At 41.6% G+C, this 19,109-nt stretch overlaps 1 protein-coding gene across 1 annotated transcript; it reads right to left on the minus strand.

Moving 5' to 3' along the window:
• Positions 1–70: 70 nt before the first annotated feature.
• Positions 71–18,964, minus strand: DHRS7 (dehydrogenase/reductase 7). The gene is made up of 7 exons (XM_047735641.1): positions 18,724–18,964; positions 12,772–12,924; positions 8,378–8,484; positions 7,701–7,940; positions 5,036–5,158; positions 3,592–3,807; positions 71–297 (listed from the first exon to the last, which is right to left on the minus strand). The coding sequence occupies exons 1-7, from the start codon at positions 18,854–18,856 to the stop codon at positions 250–252; spliced, it is 1,020 nt and encodes a 339-aa protein (XP_047591597.1). The 5' UTR covers positions 18,857–18,964; the 3' UTR covers positions 71–249.
• Positions 18,965–19,109: the final 145 nt, after the last annotated feature.

Raw genomic sequence — 19,109 nt, forward strand, 5'->3', positions numbered from 1 at the left:
CTGGTGAATCACTAAACTCTACCTCTGAAATTAAAAAAAAAATACAAAAAATGCTTTTTTTATACAAGAATGCAGTATGTGTTAATATTTTTATTGCAAGATTCGTGGTAATTGTTTATTAATTATTACATGTTGAAAGAAAAGTTGTATCTACTGAAAGTAAAATTGTAAGTTAGTCTTCAGTGTATAAGAAGATTGCTGTTTTTCAATTCTACCTCTGGTGGCTTAAAAAATACAAGTACTCCTCCTTCAGTCATGTTTTGTCTTCCAGGCTTTAAAGTAAGAGATATCTGCATCCTGCAACAAAGTGACAGTAACATGAATCAGACCCTCCTTATATGTACCCTATTTTGTTTTTTACAAATTCCTTCTGTTTTCAGGAGCTATATAGCATTATGATTCACTGTTAAGAATCCTTACAAAACCTGAGCAAATGCTTAAATTAGAATAAAAATCATAGTCAGAATTCTAGACCTACACAAAAATACCACTATAGGATTTAGCATCATTATATCCTCTATCAGGTATAAATATCATATTAGCATCTGCCCATGGCATTTCTTAAATGCTGAAATATCTACCATTACTCTTCTGGACCAGCATATCATACCTATAATAAATATAAAGAATTGGGGCACTGGGTAGCTCAGTTGGTTAAGCCTCCAACTCCTAATTTCAGCTCAGGTTATGATCTCAGGGTTGTGAGATCGAGCTCCACATTGGGGCTCCATACTCAGCAGAGGTCTGCTTGAGATTCTCTCCCTCTGCCCCTCCCCTTGCTCATGTTTGCTCATTCTCTAAATAAATGAACCCTTAAAAAAATAAATAAATAAATACAAAGAATAGGTCAGGGTATTTAGAATTGAAGTATCTGACAGATAACTCGAAAATGATTTGTGAACTTCTAGTATATTGCTTAAAAAAGTAAACCAAGGCAACGCAATAATTCTTAAGATGTGACATTTCATTGGGCAAGATGTGCATTTAATACTTCTAAGAATTTCCACTAAGACAAAATAATAAATAACACAATTCAGTGCAGGTATTGTTCTTGATCCTGAAAAATAACATATATTCATAAAAACAAAGTTCCAGACATAATGTTCCTAGTCTAAACAACAGAAATAAATTCAAGTATTATCAATAAGTACATTTAGTTTGGGATAAGCTATATTGGCATTATCTTAACATAGATGCTTTATAAGCAAATTTCAATAAGTAGATGGATATATATATATATTTATTTATATATATAATGTAGAAAATAATGGGGAAAAAACAGGGAGAAAAACTTGAGTTAAAAAAGTGAGGAATAATTTTTTTTCTTTAGTTCATATGATTTCGTGTAAAGGAGGAGGGATTCTTTTCAGAAATATCCTTGGGAAATGAAAGGATGTGCAGTTTATCATAAAAAAAGTGATTAACAATAAGACCATGTAGTAAGCAGAGGCTCCCAGGTAGTTTGGTTGCTTAAACATCTGACTTTGGCTCAGACCATGATCTCGGGTTGTGGGATTGAGCCCATGTCAGTGAGGACTCTGCTTCTCCCTCTCCCTCTGCCCCTCCCCTCTGCTCACACTTTCTCTCAAATAAATAAATAAAACCTATTAAAAAAAAAAAGACAATGTGATAATATATTAAAGTTAGTGGTAGGAAGAGAAAAGCCATCATTTTAGCAAGGACTTGTTGTAATCAAATGCTTGATTTACTGAGTACTGTCTGTATTTCACAGATAATCTATAAACAAGACAAAATAATGTTATTGTGGACATTCCAAATAGCACAACTGCTATAGTGGCACTGAACAGAGCTCTCGCCCCTGGTCCCCTCTTCCCTTGAACCCAATCACTTCTACAATGTATTCTCGCCCTACCCTTTTGCTGAACTCTTTCATCTTTATCCATTAGCTAAATATCCTGCTACCATCAAAACAAAAGCATTAAGAGCTAATACTTAACAAGCGTAACACTCCAAGACATGTTTTAAGAGCTTTCCATGTACTTACTCACTTACTCCCCATGACAATCCTATGACTAAGTGCATCATTAATCTCCATTTTACTGATGGGGAAGACTGACAGACAGAGAAGAACTTGCCTGAGATTGAGGGATGAGGTCACAGGATAGAGCTGGGATTTCTACCCAGGGAGCCTGGTATAAGGCTCCATGTTCAAACAGGACACTATATGTCACCTCCCAGTGTGAAGCCCTTTCTTTCTCAGTTCTCATCCATCACTGGGCACAATACCACTCTACCAGTTGTCCTCCGAGTTCAAAAGTCAGATGTAAATCTTTGATGAACCTCTACCTTTGGAACGATCCCACACTACATCCCAACATTACCAAAACACTATAAATCGTCCACATTACAACTTGGTAGCCAATGAATGGCCTTCAGGATTTTTCCAGCTTGGAATTTGTTTAATGCATCAAGGAAGTTTTTATAACCCTTAAGTCTCTTTAAGCATTTTGGTTGTTTACTTTTTCCACTGATTCATGTTCACTGTCCTGCAAAAACTGGGAACAAATTAAGTGCCTAACAAATTGTGGATTGCTTAAATAGTGGTAGATTACATAATGATACATATGGTATGCTTCCACTGAATAATTCTCTTTATATATCAAACCCTGCTAACTTACTTCTAGAAGAAGCAGTCTTTGAAAACATATTTTACGATAGAAACCATCCACAGAAATGGCTTTTCTTTGCATTATCATATGTATAATTTTTGGCTTAACTCATTACATTTTGTGATCTTTATACATTAAACTCTTGTGATGGTCACAATTTTCTCAGAAATAGCCCATAATATTCCTCACTTTTCTGTAAGAATGAGTGCCAAAAGAATGAATAAATCACCATATTTTTCTCAGACATAGACATTTTGGCACACATCACATATTCACAGTGCTTCCAGAATGAGGCCAAAGGAACCAACACTACACAGAGAGTGTGCATGTGTTTTAACAGTGCGGTAAGAGCTTTGACAAAGTTAAGCATGGGGCTGAGGTACGCTTCATCCTGGGGAGAAGTGGGAGGGAAGGCCAGGTATCAACCCAAGGAGACCATACCAGGTAGGAACTTGTGAAAAGCAGTAGAGAAAGAGTATTTTGACCCATGCACTGGTCAGGAAGTGCAGAAGACAAAATGTCAATCTCTGATTTGATTTCACCTTGAAGAAACCTCTTTCTCTAAGACCAGTAGTAATTTATAGTAAACCAACAGAAATGCATGGGGGACACAATTCTTTTTATCTCTTTTATATATATCATGAGGTTGATGGAGGATCAGTAAGAAAAGTTTTCAAGCACTAGAGAATTCATACTTCCTACAAGACTGATACGTATTAAGCAGTAGGAGTGCTTGGGTGGCTCAGTCGTTAAGTGTCTGCCTTTGGCTTAGGCCATGATCCCAGGGTCCTGGGATGGAGCCCTGTGTCAGGCTCCCTGCTCAACAGGAAGCCTGCTTCTCCCTCTCCCACTCCCCCTGCTTGTGTTCCCTCTCTCTCACTGTCTCTCTCTCTCTCTCTCTCTCTGTGACAAATAAATAAAATCTTAAAAAAGAAGAAAAAAGTATATAAATGGGTCTTACCAAACCATTCTTAAAGTTCTCAATCCTTTTCTTCCCTAATTTGTTGGTTAGCCACCAGGCCCAGGTTGGCATATATTGCCACAAATACGTTATTAATAAAAAAGGCTGATCCGCGATCCAAACTTCTTTCAAGTCATTGGCCATGCTGATTAACATCAGCCGCACACAACGACTGGTCGCCATCTTGTGGGACTGGTCAGTATCAACGACTGTGGTCTAAGAAAATGTTAAAAAAAGGAAATTAAGTGAATGTTGAGTATTTATCCAAGCTATTTCACAGAACTTTTAAGCTAGAAAGGACATAGAGGTCATCTAGTGGAGTGACTCTTTCAGTGGGACTCATGCCCATTTGCAGTCCCCATAGCTACTAATGGGTGTCTATAAGCTATTTTTATATATCCAAAAGCCTAAGAGAAATCATACACTTACCAGAGAAGATGGTGCAGGCTCAACAAAAGATGAAGGTTCTTTGCTTTTCCTTAGATCACCTTTAATGTATTTACTGATAACTATATGTCATTTTAGCAATAAAAGTTTTTAAACAAATTACTAATCCACTTAGCAAGAGATATGGACACCATGGGGATAAAATGGAGGAAGAGGATAAAAGCAGTTTCTGGTAGTGAACAAATCTGGTACTGCTCATCTAGTTAACCCCCTACCATTCTACAAATAAACTGAGGCCCAGAGAGGTAGTGACTCAGCTGTGCTCCCACAGACCATTAGCGGTAACCATTTCTACAGTCCAAATCACCTTATTCCTAGAGAGCACACTCATTCTATTCTACCTTAGAGCCTCCACAGAAAATGTGAAGATATAAATGGTATCTATAAACTTTTACATACAAGCAGAAATAGATTTATGTCTCAGCAGAAATCGATCTTCATTGAAAAGAAGAAAAATTTCGTGGTCTTTTGTTGGATTTTGTATGATTGAGTGAGACTGAATTCTTCACAAGACATTTGTCTTCCACTGGGTAACACTATGTGTAATTCATGAGCTCAGTGAAGCACAGGTGAAGCTAACCTAAAATTACCTCAGTTTGGCAAAGCTTTTCCTAAGCTCCTTCGCCATTGCCCCTCTTGAAAATCCCAGAAGATTTCATGTATTACAATTCAGCAGAGAGAAGCTTTCAATGTCACTATGATTTATGAATTGACAGAAGCTGGGCTTTAAGAATACTGACAGCCCACATAACAGTGGATTATTTATAAGCAGTATCTTCTCAATTTCTTTAGCCTTTATTAAAACTTAATGCCAAAGCACCATCAGCTAACCTTAACAGTGTTCCAGGTGCCATAAGGTTAAGTTTTGTAAATCATTCATAACATGGTAACATGTTAGTCTAACATGTCAGAAAAAATTCTAAGCCATGAGACATAGTGATACAATATCAATATATAACCACTAAAGCATTTAAATTATTCTCTGAGGCATTTTTACCTTTTGGACATCTCCAACTAGGGAATTCTTCACGATATTTGATTGCACAGGTCCTGGACAAATGTTAGATACAACTATACCTGGGTATGTAGCAAGTTCAGTTCGGAGGCAGTTAAAAAAACCCTAATAGGCAAAAAAAAAAAAAAAAAAAAAAAAAAAAAGGCAACAAATAAAATTAAATACACATATCTCATATTTGCTATTAGCATGAAATTACTTTTCTTCAACTTTTTATGGGGACAATAGTGGCACATTATCAAAATACGCTTTGAAATGCCTACTAAAAGATGTGAAATATAATTGGGCAACCTTACTAAACATCTTTAAGTGTAAGACTGGGAGCAATATAGGACAGACATGTTCGGGCATTGTCATCTTCCGGTAGTAATGGTTCGCCCCTCTTGGCAGTGGTGGCTCATGGCATCAGTGAATTTTTATGGTACATGCTGGACAAGTGGAAAACCATCCCTGGAGATTATTCCGACATACCCTGCTCACACCATCCCCAGCTCCCCACTCCCAAAGAGGTGTGTGTTCTCCACTGAGAATCACTGAGGTTGGGCCACTTTTATCCCTCAAAGTGGTCTAAAGTGCCAGTGCTGGTACAAGAAGGAGAGAGAGGGGTTAGGAATACCTAAGAGAAATTATCAGAGAGGAAGAAGAATTCAACATTTTCTATGTATATTACTATTTTTTTTTAAAGATTTTATTTATTTATTTGACAGAGAGAGATCACAAGTAGGCAGAGAGGCAGGCAGAGAGAGAGGAAGGGAAGCAGGCTCCCCGCTGAGCAGAGAGCCCGATGCGGGACTCGATCCCAGGACCCTGAGATCATGACCCGAGCCGAAGGCAGCGGCCCAACCCACTGAGCCACCCAGGCGCCCTGTATATTACTATTTTAACAGACAATTCATTTCAGCAAACATTTACTTTTAGGGTTAGCAAGAGAGTATGTGGCTGGTTAAAAAGTAGTATGTGTGCTTACTTGATGGCTTTTGTAGACACAAGCTAGACCCTCTAGATTTAAAGATATTGGCCATTTCTAAACCGAATAGGGAGTAACATCTACTTCCCCTCATCTCTTTTCTAAATTAGGAAATGTTCCAAGACTGCATAGGTATAAGCTGAGTTAACAACTGAAGAGACTAAACAGCTAACTCAGAATGTGTTCTTTAACTGTCCACCATTAACCAGTTACCAGCTTCCAATGCTGACCACCAATCAACAGGGGTGGTTAGGGCTCCTGAGTCAGAGATTAATAAAGTGCCTGACTCAAACAGACAGGAAAAAAGGCTTTTTGTAAATTCAAGAACTCTCATACCCTTAACCTTTTGCCTCTCTGTAGCAAAAAAGGATGAGGACACCACGAAAGCCAACATGTCAGATGCAAATGCACCCCCTTGTCTGCAATCACGTCTGGTACAGAGTATGAACTTTTCAATGATAAATTCACTCTAGAGCTTGTTGGGAATCAAGAAAGGAAAAATGTTCTTAGAAAAGTGCTTCCCGGTCCCAGGGTTCAGCTACTGGTTTAACTAACTAGAGTCTCATCCTGCCATGTTGTATCAGAGGATCAAATCCAGCAGCACCACAGTGAGTCCTGGAGGGCAGGCCAGGCTGTGTTTCACTGAAAGCACTCTGCATGTCATGAGAAACTTGGCTGCCTTCCCTTATCTGCCTGCCTGAGACTTGCCCAATGGCTCTGCAGGAAGTGACTACTAACCCAGCACCAAATATGGGGACGTCGGCAGTATGGTTTCCGGTTCACCACTCTGCAACTGTCGGCTCTTGGCAGTGGAAAGAGGGTTCCCTAAAGAACAAGCTTCAGATCTTCATGAAACTGCAAGGACCATTCAGCCGTTGCACCTCATTATTCCAACAGTGTAACATGCTACTTACAATGACCTTCAACAACATTAATTATAAATTATGTGTCTCCTATTGGCCTTAGGATCTAATTTGTTCCATGTTACAGTTTAATAATATTTTTTCATATCTATCCTGAAGCCAACATGAAAACTTCATGTCTTTCCAATATTAAATCCAGGAACTTAAGCAACCCAAGTCAAGCTTTTCTCCTAGCCTCTGCCATGACTAGCTTTTCTTTCAGTGAAGCCATGGTCAACAGAGTCAAGCCTTAGTCCTAGTAAGGATATGAAGCCCAGGGCTACTCATCCAGTGGGGAGCTCTTATTTCTGACATGCACATATAGTTAGGTCAGAGAAAATAAATGCCCATTATCATGGGGAAGGAAAAAGAAGCCACAGAAATGAGAATGACAAATACAACCTCAAGTGTGTGTGGAAGAAATGAGGTGTAGATCCCAAATTTGCCACAAAGATCTGGTAAGGATGAAGAGAAGGGTGACAGGCTGACTAGACTAAACACTTCTTGAGGGTAGGGACCATTTCTTATCTTTATATCTCCATGTTGCAGTGCATGGCATGGCACAGTGTAGATACTTAATACGTGTTTGCTGATATTAGGAAGATGCCTTTGAGATTCAAGTCCTTTTCAGCATCTTCTGGATATGTCCTTTAACAGAAGTCTCCATGGGTCATTCTTGCTCTTTCCTTACATCACTGCCCAGTTCCCATAACCTCTTGCAGAAATGGCCATATCTCCCATATACATATTTAGATCAGTACCATCAGAGCAGCCTTACCCGCAAAGCATGTTTGCTGGCACAGTATCCAGTACAAAGAGGTGCAGATATGATACCCAGGAGGCTATTCACAGTAACAATCTTTCCTTGCTTCCTCTCGATCATGTGAGGCAAAACACACAATGTCAAGGACACCGTCCCTAAGTAGTTAAGTTCTATTAGCTCTTTGAAGACATCCAGGCTGGTGTCCACACCCAAAGAACGCTGGGATCTTCCTGCATTGTTGACCAGAATGTCGATCTAGTTAAATAAAATCAGAAAAAGGCACTTTGGGGATGACCTGTAAATGGATTGATGCAGTTCTTAGGGATAGTTTGTTGTATCATTAACTTGAAAAAAATCAGTGGAATGGTGAATTTCCAAAAGTCAGCAAGAAAGAGAGAAAATAAAACCAGGATTCACCTATGGAAATAATTTCCCATTGTAAGTGACTTTTTATAAATATCACAAAAATAAAAGGCATAGTGAATTTTTACTTTCTTTTGTTCTACATCAAAGAATTAGTACTTATTAAGGTATGGAAAGTACAAATTACATAAAGCCAAGACTGTGAGTATAAGAGACTCATGGGCACTGGGACCCATTTACCTAAAGCACTTTCAGTGATAGCACAAAGATGGGAATCTCTTTCATATCTGTGTCAAAGCAAGACTTATCGATTCAAAATGGCTCCTTACTTTACCAAACTCCTGGAGAACCACTTTGGTAGCGGCTTCATGGGAACTTCTGTCAGTCAGGTCAAGTGGCAAAATGAGTATATCTTTTTCTTTTAAATTGCCATTCTCTAGATAAACACATTTAAAAATTAGTACAGAAGTCATGAGAGTTCAATCAGGCTTCTCACTACTTGCATTAAGTTTAACACCCACCCTACAACTCGACTTGGCAACAAACTCATTTCTGGTGGCTTTGTGGAAGAATTTCTCTCAGTGACCGAGAGGACTGGTGGTAATGAGGCAACATTTTTTTTTAAACATTTTTTTTTAGATTTTATTTATTTATTTGACAGGCAGAGATCACAAGTAGGCAGAGAGGCAGGCAGAGAGAGAGAGAGAGGGAAGCAGGCTCCCTGCCAAACAGAGAGCCTGATGTGGGGCTCAATCCCAGGACCCTAGGATCATGACCTGAGCCGAGGGCAGAGGCTTTAACAAGGGCAGAGCTACCCAGCTGCCCCGAGGCAACATCTTTTTTTTTTTTTTTTTTTATTTGACAGAGAGAGAGATCACAAGTAGGCAAAGAGGCAGGCAGAGGTAGCGTGGGGAAGCAGGCTCCCTGCTCAGCAGAGAGCCAGATGTGGCACTCGATCCCAGGACCCTGAGATCATGACCTAAGCCGAAGGCAGCGGCTTAACCCACTGAGCCACCCAGGTGCCCCCTGAGGCAACATCTTATTAAACAAAAACCTAGCTGGGTCCCCAGGAAGTAGAGTGGCTCTCCTCAACATGAATATATACAGTCTAACATTAGAACATGCTCCAAAAGAAATCAAGATTATGCTACAAGCAAAAAAGAAAAAAAAAAAAAAAAAAAAGCAGAAATTTTAGAGCTATTTCTTTAGAAGTACAGAGGTACATTTGTCTTATGATAGGTGCACAAAGTATAGCTGCCCTTTTACACACATTAAAAAGAAAAACAATTTATGCCTTCAGAGTTCCCCACTCACATGACACATAGGCACTTCCTTCCAGAGAAAAGGATTCCAGGAAGCAAACAAGGAACAGGGCACAGTCCTGAAATTCCTAATCAAGAAACAGATGGAGCTAGACTGGCCCTTTCTGTGGCTGTTCATCAAAAGAATAAGCCCTAATATTGATATACAATAAGTGGGGCACCTGGGTGGCTCAGTGGGTTAAGCCTCTGCCTTTGGCTCAGGTCATGGTCTCAGGGTCCTGGGATCAGGCCCCGCATCTTCCCCTTCTCTCTCTGCCTGCCTCTCTGCCTACTTGTGATCTCTCTCTCAAATAAATAAGATCTTAAAAAAAAAAAAGAAAAAAGAAAAAGAAATGCAACAAGTAATGCCAATTAGAAAAACAAGCAAGGAGAGGAAATAAAAGGGGTCGAAAGGATTTATGGGAAAGTCTAAACTGTGAAACATGAACTGTTTAAGAGAAATGGAAATGCTTGCACCAGTGATCGGACAGAAGAAAGGAAAACAACCAGCCTCACTGCAGCCAAGAAATGCTGACATGGTTTGTTTCTGCCAGTACAGGACGTGCCAGTCTCAACAGCTAGAGGAACAACTATCATAGGAAGTGTCGCTGCACAAAACCCAAGAGGCCTCTGATAGCAACACTTGGAAAGAGGCCTTGCGGACCTGGCTGCTGACTCCCCTTTTTTGGGTGGTTAATGTTTAAAGAACAACAGGTAGACAGATGACCAAAAAAATGGTCTGCCTGAAAATTCAAAATTATCTCATTTTAGGTACTAAATGCCCCATGAGAAATAATCACTTTATAACTTGAGACTGCTTTCATGTGACTATAACTATACCAAAACCCAGGCCAAAAAAATAAAAAATTAACATTGTTGCTCTATCTATGAACATGAATATGACCTCAAGCTGCATTTTAAAACCTAATTCAATTCCCATTCTTTCTTTTTGCTCTTTCATTTTTATAACAAAAATCTTATAGCATCCCATAGGACTTTAATAGCTGACATTTTAGCAAAATGAAGGATCCTTTCTAATTAAATTTCTGTGGTTACATACATGTATGCCGTACATAACAATCAAACTGTTCTTTCTCTAAGACAAAAATAAAAAGGTATGTGGTCACTGAAAACCCACCAGCATTTGAAGGAATTAGTGGTCACTCCCTAATAGCAAGGGTCAGTGCAGAAGAAACGTAGAAAGGCACACATAGATCAATGGAACAGAAGAGAAAATCTAGAAATAAGCCCACAATGATATGGCCAATTAATCCTTTACAAAGCAGGAAAGACTACCCAATGGGAAAAAGACTCTTCAACAAATGTTATGGGGAGAACTGGACAGCAACATGCAAAAGAATGAAACCTGGACCACCTTCTTACAGCATGCACAAAAATAAATTCAAAATGGATTAAAGACCTAAATGTGAGACAGGAAACCATCAAAAGAAGGGAGAGGTGCATGGGTGGCTAAGTCGGCTAAGTATCCGACTTTTGATATCCGCTCAGGTCTTGATCTCAGGGTCACTTATGTTTAAGCCCCATGCTGGGCTCCAGGCTGGGACTGCAGCCTACTTAAAAAACAAACAAACGAAAATCCTAGAAGGGAACACAGGCAGCAACTTCTTTGACATTAACTACGGCAACTTTCTCCTAGCTATGTCTCTTGCGGCAAGGGAAACAAAAGCTATTGGGCCTACATCAAAATAAAAAGCTTCTGTACAACCAAGGAAGCCATCAACAAAACTTTAAGGGCAACCTACTGAATGGGAGAAGATATTTGCAAACGACATATCCAGTGAAAGCCTAGTATCCAAAACATATAAACAACTTACAAAAACTCAACTCCCCCAAAATGAACAACCCAATTTGTAAGTGGGCAGAATTTGCAATGACAAGGATGGAGCTAGAATATTATGCTGAGCGAAGTCAGTCAGTCAGTCAGTCAGTGAGAGAGAGACAAATAGCACATGATTTCACTCATATGTGGAATTTAAGAAACAAAACTATTTTAGTATGTATGCTGCGAAGGCGAGCACTAAGAAACAAAAGAAACAACTATAAAGAAAAAAGAAAGAGAGGCAAACCAAGAAGCTGACTCTTAACTATAGAGAACAAACTGATGGCTCCTAGAGGTGAGGTGGGAGGGGGGCAAGGCGGGGGGAGGTGAGTTGAATAGGTGATGGAGAGTAAGGAGGGCAAACTCACGATGAGCTCCAGGTACTGTATGTAGATGCTGAATCAGTGAACTGTACACCTGAGACTAATAATACATTGCATGTTAACTAACTGGAATTTAAATAAAAACCTTAAAAAAAAATGAGCAGAAAAAAATGAACAGACATTTCTCCACAGAAAACATTCAGATAGCCCACAGACACATGAAAAGATGCTCAGCATCACTTATCATGAGGGAAATGCAAATCAAAATTCTAATGAGATGTCACCTCTCACCTGTCAGAATAGCTAAAACCAAAAGCACAACAAACAACACATGTTGGTGAGGATGTGGAGAAAAAGGACACTGATGTACTGTTGGTCAAAATGCAAAATGGTCCAGTCACTGTGGAAAACAGCGTGAAGGTTCCTCAAAAACTAAAAAATAGAACTATCTTCAATCCAGTAATTGCACGACTGGGTACTTACCCAAAGAATCAAAAACACTAATTCAAAGGGATACATGCACCCCTATGTTATGGCAGCATTATTTACAATAGCCAAGATATGGACGTGGCCCAAGCGTCCACCGATTGATGAATGCACCAAGAAGTCGTGGTGTGTATATACAATGAAATCCTACTCAGCCATAAAAAAGAATGAAATCTTGCCATTTGCAGCGACATGGATGGAGCTAAGAAGTAGAAAGTAGAATGTCAGTAGATAAGTTAGTCAGAGAAAGACAAATACCACATGATTTCACTCATACGTGGAATTTAAGAAACAGAATAAACAAGCAAAGCGGTAAAAGAGAGAGAGACAAACCAGGAAACAGACTCCTAACTCTAGAGAACAAACTGAGGGTTACCAGAGGAGAGGTGGCTGAGGGGAGGGGTTGAAATAGGTTATGGGATTAAGGAGTGCACTCACTTTGATGAGCACCTAGAGATGTATGGAAGTGCTGAATCACTACACTGTACATCTGAAACGAATATTACACTGTATGTCAACTAGCTGGAAATAAGGTTTTAAAAAAAAAAAGTGAATTAGAAAGCTGTCAGGAAAAGAGAAGAAAAAGGCAAGGGCAGCTAATGAAGAGATGCCCAAATGAAGAAGATTTGAATCTGAGCATTGGAAGCATTTGGAACCAGAGGAGACTGCCTGGGAAAATCCCACTCTTTCCTCTTAAAATTCTCAGAATTGTATTTGAATTCGGATTCTGGTTTATTTCTAGGAAGCACTGCTGCCATTTTAGATTTACTCACCAAGGCACCTTCTCTTCACCCTTTCCAGCTCCTGCACTCTTCTGGCGGACAGCACAAGGGACACTCCCAGTTTAGACAGCTGGTAAGCCAGCTCCTCACCGATCCCACTCGATGCTCCAGTCACCCATATCACCATATCGGTCAGCTCCCATTCTAGGGAGAAACACATGTGCAGTGAGCAGGAAATGGGCTGTGGATTACACCCATAAAAAAGATAGTCGTGAACAATACCACTAAATATGAAGACAATAATATGTGGGGTTTAAAAGTTTAAATATCCTCTATTTACGGCCTTGATACTGGTGATGATCTCACAGGTATACGCTTACCTCAAACTCACTGAGTTGTATACATTAAATATGTACCGTTTTTTAACATGCTAATCGTACCTCAATAAAGTGATTTTTAAAAGTTTTTAATTTAATATCCTCAGAAACCCCTCCTACCTAACTAAAAAAAAAAGGCATGAATACAGAAACGTCTGTTGGCTCAGTCAATTAAGTGTCTGCCTTTGGCTCAGGTCATGATCCCCAGGGTCCTGGGATCGAGCCCCACATTGAGCCTCCCCACTCTGTGGGCAGTCAGCTTGTTGCTCTGGCCCTCCCCCTGCTCCTGCTTGCTCTCTCTCTCAAAAAAGTAAAAAACAAAACAGTAAACAAGGAATCACACTTCTTCTTCTTTTTTTTTTTTTAAGATTTTATTTATTTGACAGAGAAAGGGAGCGAGACAGTGAGAGAGGGAATACAAGCAGGGGAAGCAGGAGAGGGAAAAGAAGGCTTCCGGCTGAGCAGGGAGCCCCATGTGGGTCTGGATCCCAGGATGCTGGGATCAGCACCTGAGCCAAAGGCAGACACTTAATGATTGAGCCGCCCAGGCGCCCCACCACATACACTTCTGATTTGAGATCATAAAAATTAAAATTGGGAAATCAGTTTACTGTTTTAGTCAGACCATGCTAAAACCCGTCTAGTAACATTACGAGCTCTGGAGACTTCCAGGGTTCAGATCCTGGCTCCACCACACACAGCAAGGAAACGCCCTGCTGTGAAAACTTGGTGCCTTAATGTTCCACAACTGGAAAACTGGATTAATAAAACCTCCCTCATGGCATTGTTGAGAAAAAAATGAGTTAAAATAAATATCCAGAACAGAGTCTGACACATACTCAGTGCTTAGTAAAACGTTAACTACTTATTGCTAAAAGTGTTTAACAAATAGACTTTGCAGCAGCAACACACAGAATATTCACCCAATAATTTGCATATTCTAATTTCTCCAGCCAGGGGCAAGGGGGTTCTTAACTATAAAGGCTTAATACTTTTTATTACTTCCTACATGCTTAAACACATTACCTTATTAGAACCCTCACAAGAAACTTATGAAATAAGAATTATCTTAATTTTATAAAAAAGGAAATGAAACGGGATTACAGACATTACCCCACTAGACTGCAAATTCCCTTAAGGCTGGGACCCTGTCTGCCTTGTTCACCGTTCAGTGCCTAGCACAGACACTGGAATATAGAAAGAACTACATCAGTAACTGTGGAGTAAGCATCCCACCCCAGCAGAGCTGGGATATAAGCTCAGGTACATCTAGCTCCAAAGCCACACCCTGACCAGTGGTGCCCACATTTTAATATGATCAATCCTTTAAAACCCAACTGTTTCTTAGATGTTCAAGAAAAGAAAAATTGTCTTCAGGAAAGAGGTTTTACGTAAATATCTGAATCAAGGCTGGAAACATCCAAATACTATGTCTAGGCGACAATGCCTTCCTGTCATATGATGGACGTCTATGGAAATGCACAACAGAGGACTCCTTCAGGAAGAACAGAATGTACATTCAGATTGACTGCTCATTATTCCAAAATTCTGCAATACTCAGACTAGAGAGTAAATAAAACTATTTACTAACTGGCATACAGCTCACAAAAATTTCTTCCTGTTTACACCACTAAGCAAATATGACTTGAAACAAACAATGAAAGCCATTAGGGTCTTGCTTACCTCAGGACACCTGTAGTTCTGGCCCAGCCTGGAGAAGAAAACTTGTGTATTTAGCACCAGAGTTGGAAGGAAACTTCACAAGTTTCTCAGAGTTGGAAGGAAAATTCACAAGAGTTCCAGCCCCAACCCAGTTTGAGAATTCTCTCCTTAAGCTGTTGACTAACGTCTATTTAATTCCCTCAAAGGATGTGGAAGCTAGTTCTCTCCAAAGCACCCCCTACTTCCTTGGACTAATCTGATCATTCAAGGAGTCAAGGATTCTTTCTTATATTGTGATCTACCTTTAACTTCTGCAGCCCCATAGCGATTGGCAGCAGCTCTGCTTGTAGTAACAGAAAAAATAAATCAAGCCTGGCTCACACATTCACAATCCCTTGTGTACCTGAAGATAGCTTACACGTCTTCCCTAAATCCTCTCATCTCTTGCTTCTCCGTAGGGTAAATAAACACCTCCAATGTCTGTGACCTTCCCTCAGATGACATGGCTTCAGGTTTCCTCACTATTTGGCTCACACCCCTTTGTACAAACTCTAGCTAGGCAATGTTCCTATTGAAGAGAACTGGCCAGAGAAGGATCCAGGACTCCCATGGGGTCTGCGCAATGGCTTGCTTGGCCACCGGGGTGTGTCCCAGGGTCTAGCTCAGAGGCCTTGACACATACAAGTGTGGAGGCCAAGAAAAACAAGGCTGTACCCACCTCGAGTCTAGCCCTGACATAAGTACAGCCATCTTGACAAAGCAAAAGCTGGCACCTTGCACCCCCTCTCCACCCGCTCCCCTCAGTAATATGTGTGACATTCCTCAGGCAAGCCTGGCTGCCCTAAAAGAAAAACAAATAGTTAACTTGCAGAGACCACAATCCGGCAAGACAGGAGTCTCCCTTGGTTTATAAATATCCTAGAGATTTACAACAAAGAAGCTATCTTATCAATAGCCCAACTTCCAGAGATAAGTAACTCAGTTTCTCAAGCCCTAACACTGACCTCCCCTCCATTAAACTGAAGGAGGCTGAGGCGGAAGAAAATGGAAATAAAGTTAAACCTAAACCTCACTAACAAAAAACGCTTGATAGGAGGAATGTGACATTCCACCAGGAAACTCCCAACTGTCCGTCATGTTAGTGCCTCATTAGAGGGAAAAACGGCCTTGACTTGATAATAACCAGGCCTCCAAGACCCTAACAGTCTTCATTACCCTGACAGCCCTTCTGAACATCCCCTTTGTCCTCACCTCCAGCAGTCGTGGCCCAATTATCTACTGCCGAGTCCACCCCTCCTCTGTCTTTAAAAACTCTAACAGTAATCTGGTTCAGGGTCCAAGTCCCTACTCCGCTGTGTCGGGTACACTTGGGCCCAAGCTTAAGCTTGCCAAATAAACCCTTGTGCGACTGCATTGGTGTTGGCTCCTTGGTGGTCTCTCGGATGCAAAAACTCGGGCATAACACAAGCAGCCACTCAGAAGATACCCACTGTGGACTGCCATGTGTTGCTTCACACACTACATGCCTCCCACACCTGCCGAATCTTTTTTGGCAGTCATTTCAGAGTCCACTCACATGGTGGTTACTGCCAACTAAAACTTGAATTTTCCTCTGGTGGCTGCTGCTGCTGCTGTTGCTGCTGGAGATTTCCTACTCTGGACTTGTGCCATGGATTTTTCTGGATCTCTGTGCAATATCTATAGTCACCCTTCAATTTCACTATGGGAGATATACCCTTGGAAACATGGAGAATTTCTCTAGAAGGATACATAAAAGATGGGAAAAGTTGGTTGCCTTCAGAGAAGCATACTTGGTGGTTGGGGGCAGCTTTTAATCATATATCCTTTTGTGTCGTTAACTTTTGTAGCATGTGAGTATATTGTCTATTTCTAAGGTGACAAAAATAATAAACCAATTATAAATAAATAATTAAATAAATAAAATATAAATAAATAAACCAAATCTATCTATCTATCTATATCTATCTATATATTTTTTTTACCTTAATAGAGTCTGCCTATCTTTCCAGTCTAAATCGTTCTGGGAATCTGATGGGGACCTGAGTGTAACTCCATGTGCCTTTAACTTTGTTTTATTATCACATTCCCAACCCACAGTATACTTTCTAGTGTTTTTTTTCCTAAAAACTCCCTCACGAAATTTTAACACCAGATATACTATACATCTATTTATGTGCTCTGTACTTTATACATAAAGAGTTCTCGAAACCTTAATCTACAGTCAACACAGGTTTAAGAATGACTAAATTTAAAAACAAAGTTAAATTAAAATTTAAAAGCCATTAGCATGCAAGTTACCCTATTCTAAAAGTTCATAATAATAGCAATGTAACTAAATGTATCTTAAAATCCTTCAAAATTATTTTTCCAACAAAAGTAAAACACTGAAAAGATTAAATGAATTACCTAAAAACTATTTTTGGTCAACTTTTAATTTTTGCTTGATACGTGATAGTAACTTTAACCAGCTATTATTCATTCAGGCATTGGCAACATTCTTCCTCTTCAGCACTTGACATAACTAATGGATCAGATAACTTTTGCAGAATTAAATTTAAAGAACTATTTTTAGGTAATCCCAAATCCAAATTAACACAAAAGCACTCAGGATCAAATGGAAATATCCACAAAGCAGTCAGAGGGCAGCCATCAGACAAGAGAAGGACTCATCCAGAGGTCTGACAATCACAAGCACCTCTTTGCCACAGTTTTGTACCGTTGACCCTGCATAGGTGTATTTTCCACCAACTCAATAATGTCAGCACTCCAGATGTTATCCCCAAGAAAATGCAACAAGACAAATGAAATATTAAGGAATAAGACTTTGTGCGGTAGGGCTGAGCTCTGGAGGGACACAAAGCACTGTACCATCTAAGACTTTCTTTAGTCCTCAGGAACCAGTTTTGGTTTTTTTTTTTTTTTTTTTTTTTAGATTTTATTTATTTGTCAGAAAGAGAGAGAGAGCAAGCACAGGCAGACAGAATGGCAGGCAGAGGCAGAGGGAGAAGCAGGCTCCCCGCCGAGCAAGGAGCCCGATGTGGGACTCGATCCCAGGACGCTAGGATCATGACCTGAGCCGAAGGCAGCCGCTTAACCAACTGAGCCACCCAGGCGTCCCAGGAACCAGTTTTGACACCCTTGGGAGCCATATCGCTGCCCTGCCCTCCCCGGACCGCTTGGAAAGAAAAGCAAACTTCCTCACATGCGTTTTGGTTATCGACACACAGGAAACTGGTCCAGGCAAACCCCACTTCCCCTAGCGCTCACGGATCCAAAGCCTAGCTCCGGGTACATCAGATTAATAACGCCGACTTTGCAAGAGTCGCTGTAAAGGCTAGAGGTCGTGTCACATCGCTTGCGCACAAAGAATGTGTTTAGGAAACAACCACCAATATCTAACCAGGGTACAGATGAAAGTGGGAGAGGCAGAATGCCCCTCAGGATGCCAGCGATGATCTCGCCCCGGGCAAAATCCAGTTCTTTCCAGGGTGATACTTTCACGCCAGTATGTGCGTAGGCGGGTAAGTCCGGACACTCACTTTACTTCACCACTCGCGACAACTTAAGGAAGGAGATGAACCGGGCTCCGGTTATCAAAAGGAGGCTCCTTTACAAACTCAGGGGACGCGCACTGCTCGTCAAAGTGGTGGACTCCGTGGACGCAGCAGCAGAGGCCCTGGGAGCCCAGGTAAGAATTTCGAGTCCCGAGGGCGCTCCGCCCATTCCAGCGCCCTCCTCATTCGCCAAGCGGGCAAGGCCTCGCGGACCCCCGCGAGAGACAAAGGGACAGGACCGCCTCGTAGGCCACGGCTTTTTCCTCCCCCACAGGCAGCCCCAGGGAAAGGCGGGGAAGCTCCACGCTACCCGGAGGGATGCGGCGACACCGGGCACGGCCGCACGGAGCCCGGCCTCCCCCTCGGGTGGCGCGGCTGCGGGTCCTCACCTGGGCGTCGCCCCTGCCACTCGGCCCACAGCAGGGTCAGGTCGCCATCCGCCCGCAGGAAGCGCAGCAGCTGCACTACGAGCGCGACGAGCGCGCACAGCGCCAGCAGCCACAGTAGCAACTCCCAGCTCATCGCGGCCGCGCTGGCCGAGCTCGGCGGGAGGAAGACTGACCGCGCAGGAGCTCACAGACTCGGCGCAGCCTCCTGCCCCAGGGCGGGAGAGCTGCGGGTCCCGATCCGCCCAGCTAGTGGGCAGGCGGCTGGGGGGGCGGTCCCGACGCGCCCAGTTCCGCACCGCCCTCACCCCCCTCCCAACCCCGCCCGCGGGGAGCCGCGCCCTGGGCTGCGCCAAGGATGTTCGGAATCGCCCCACGCCGCGCCCAGA

This window comes from Lutra lutra, chromosome 7 (assembly GCF_902655055.1).
Source record: "Lutra lutra chromosome 7, mLutLut1.2, whole genome shotgun sequence".
NCBI classification, from domain to species: domain Eukaryota; kingdom Metazoa; phylum Chordata; class Mammalia; order Carnivora; family Mustelidae; genus Lutra; species Lutra lutra.

What these genes read in the sequence shown, in the direction of transcription:
- DHRS7 (XM_047735641.1), bottom strand. Translation starts at nt 18,856, where the DNA reads ATGAGCTGGGAGTTGCTACTGTGGCTGCTGGCGCTGTGCGCGCTCGTC. An exon ending in GTGGCAGGGGCGACGCCCAG is followed by an intron (nt 12,925 to 18,723) that starts GTGAGGACCCGC and finishes GTTTCTCCCTAG; the next exon opens with AATGGGAGCTGACCGATATG. An exon ending in CCAGCAAACATGCTTTGCGG is followed by an intron (nt 5,159 to 7,700) that starts GTAAGGCTGCTC and finishes TTTGCCTATTAG; the next exon opens with GGTTTTTTTAACTGCCTCCG.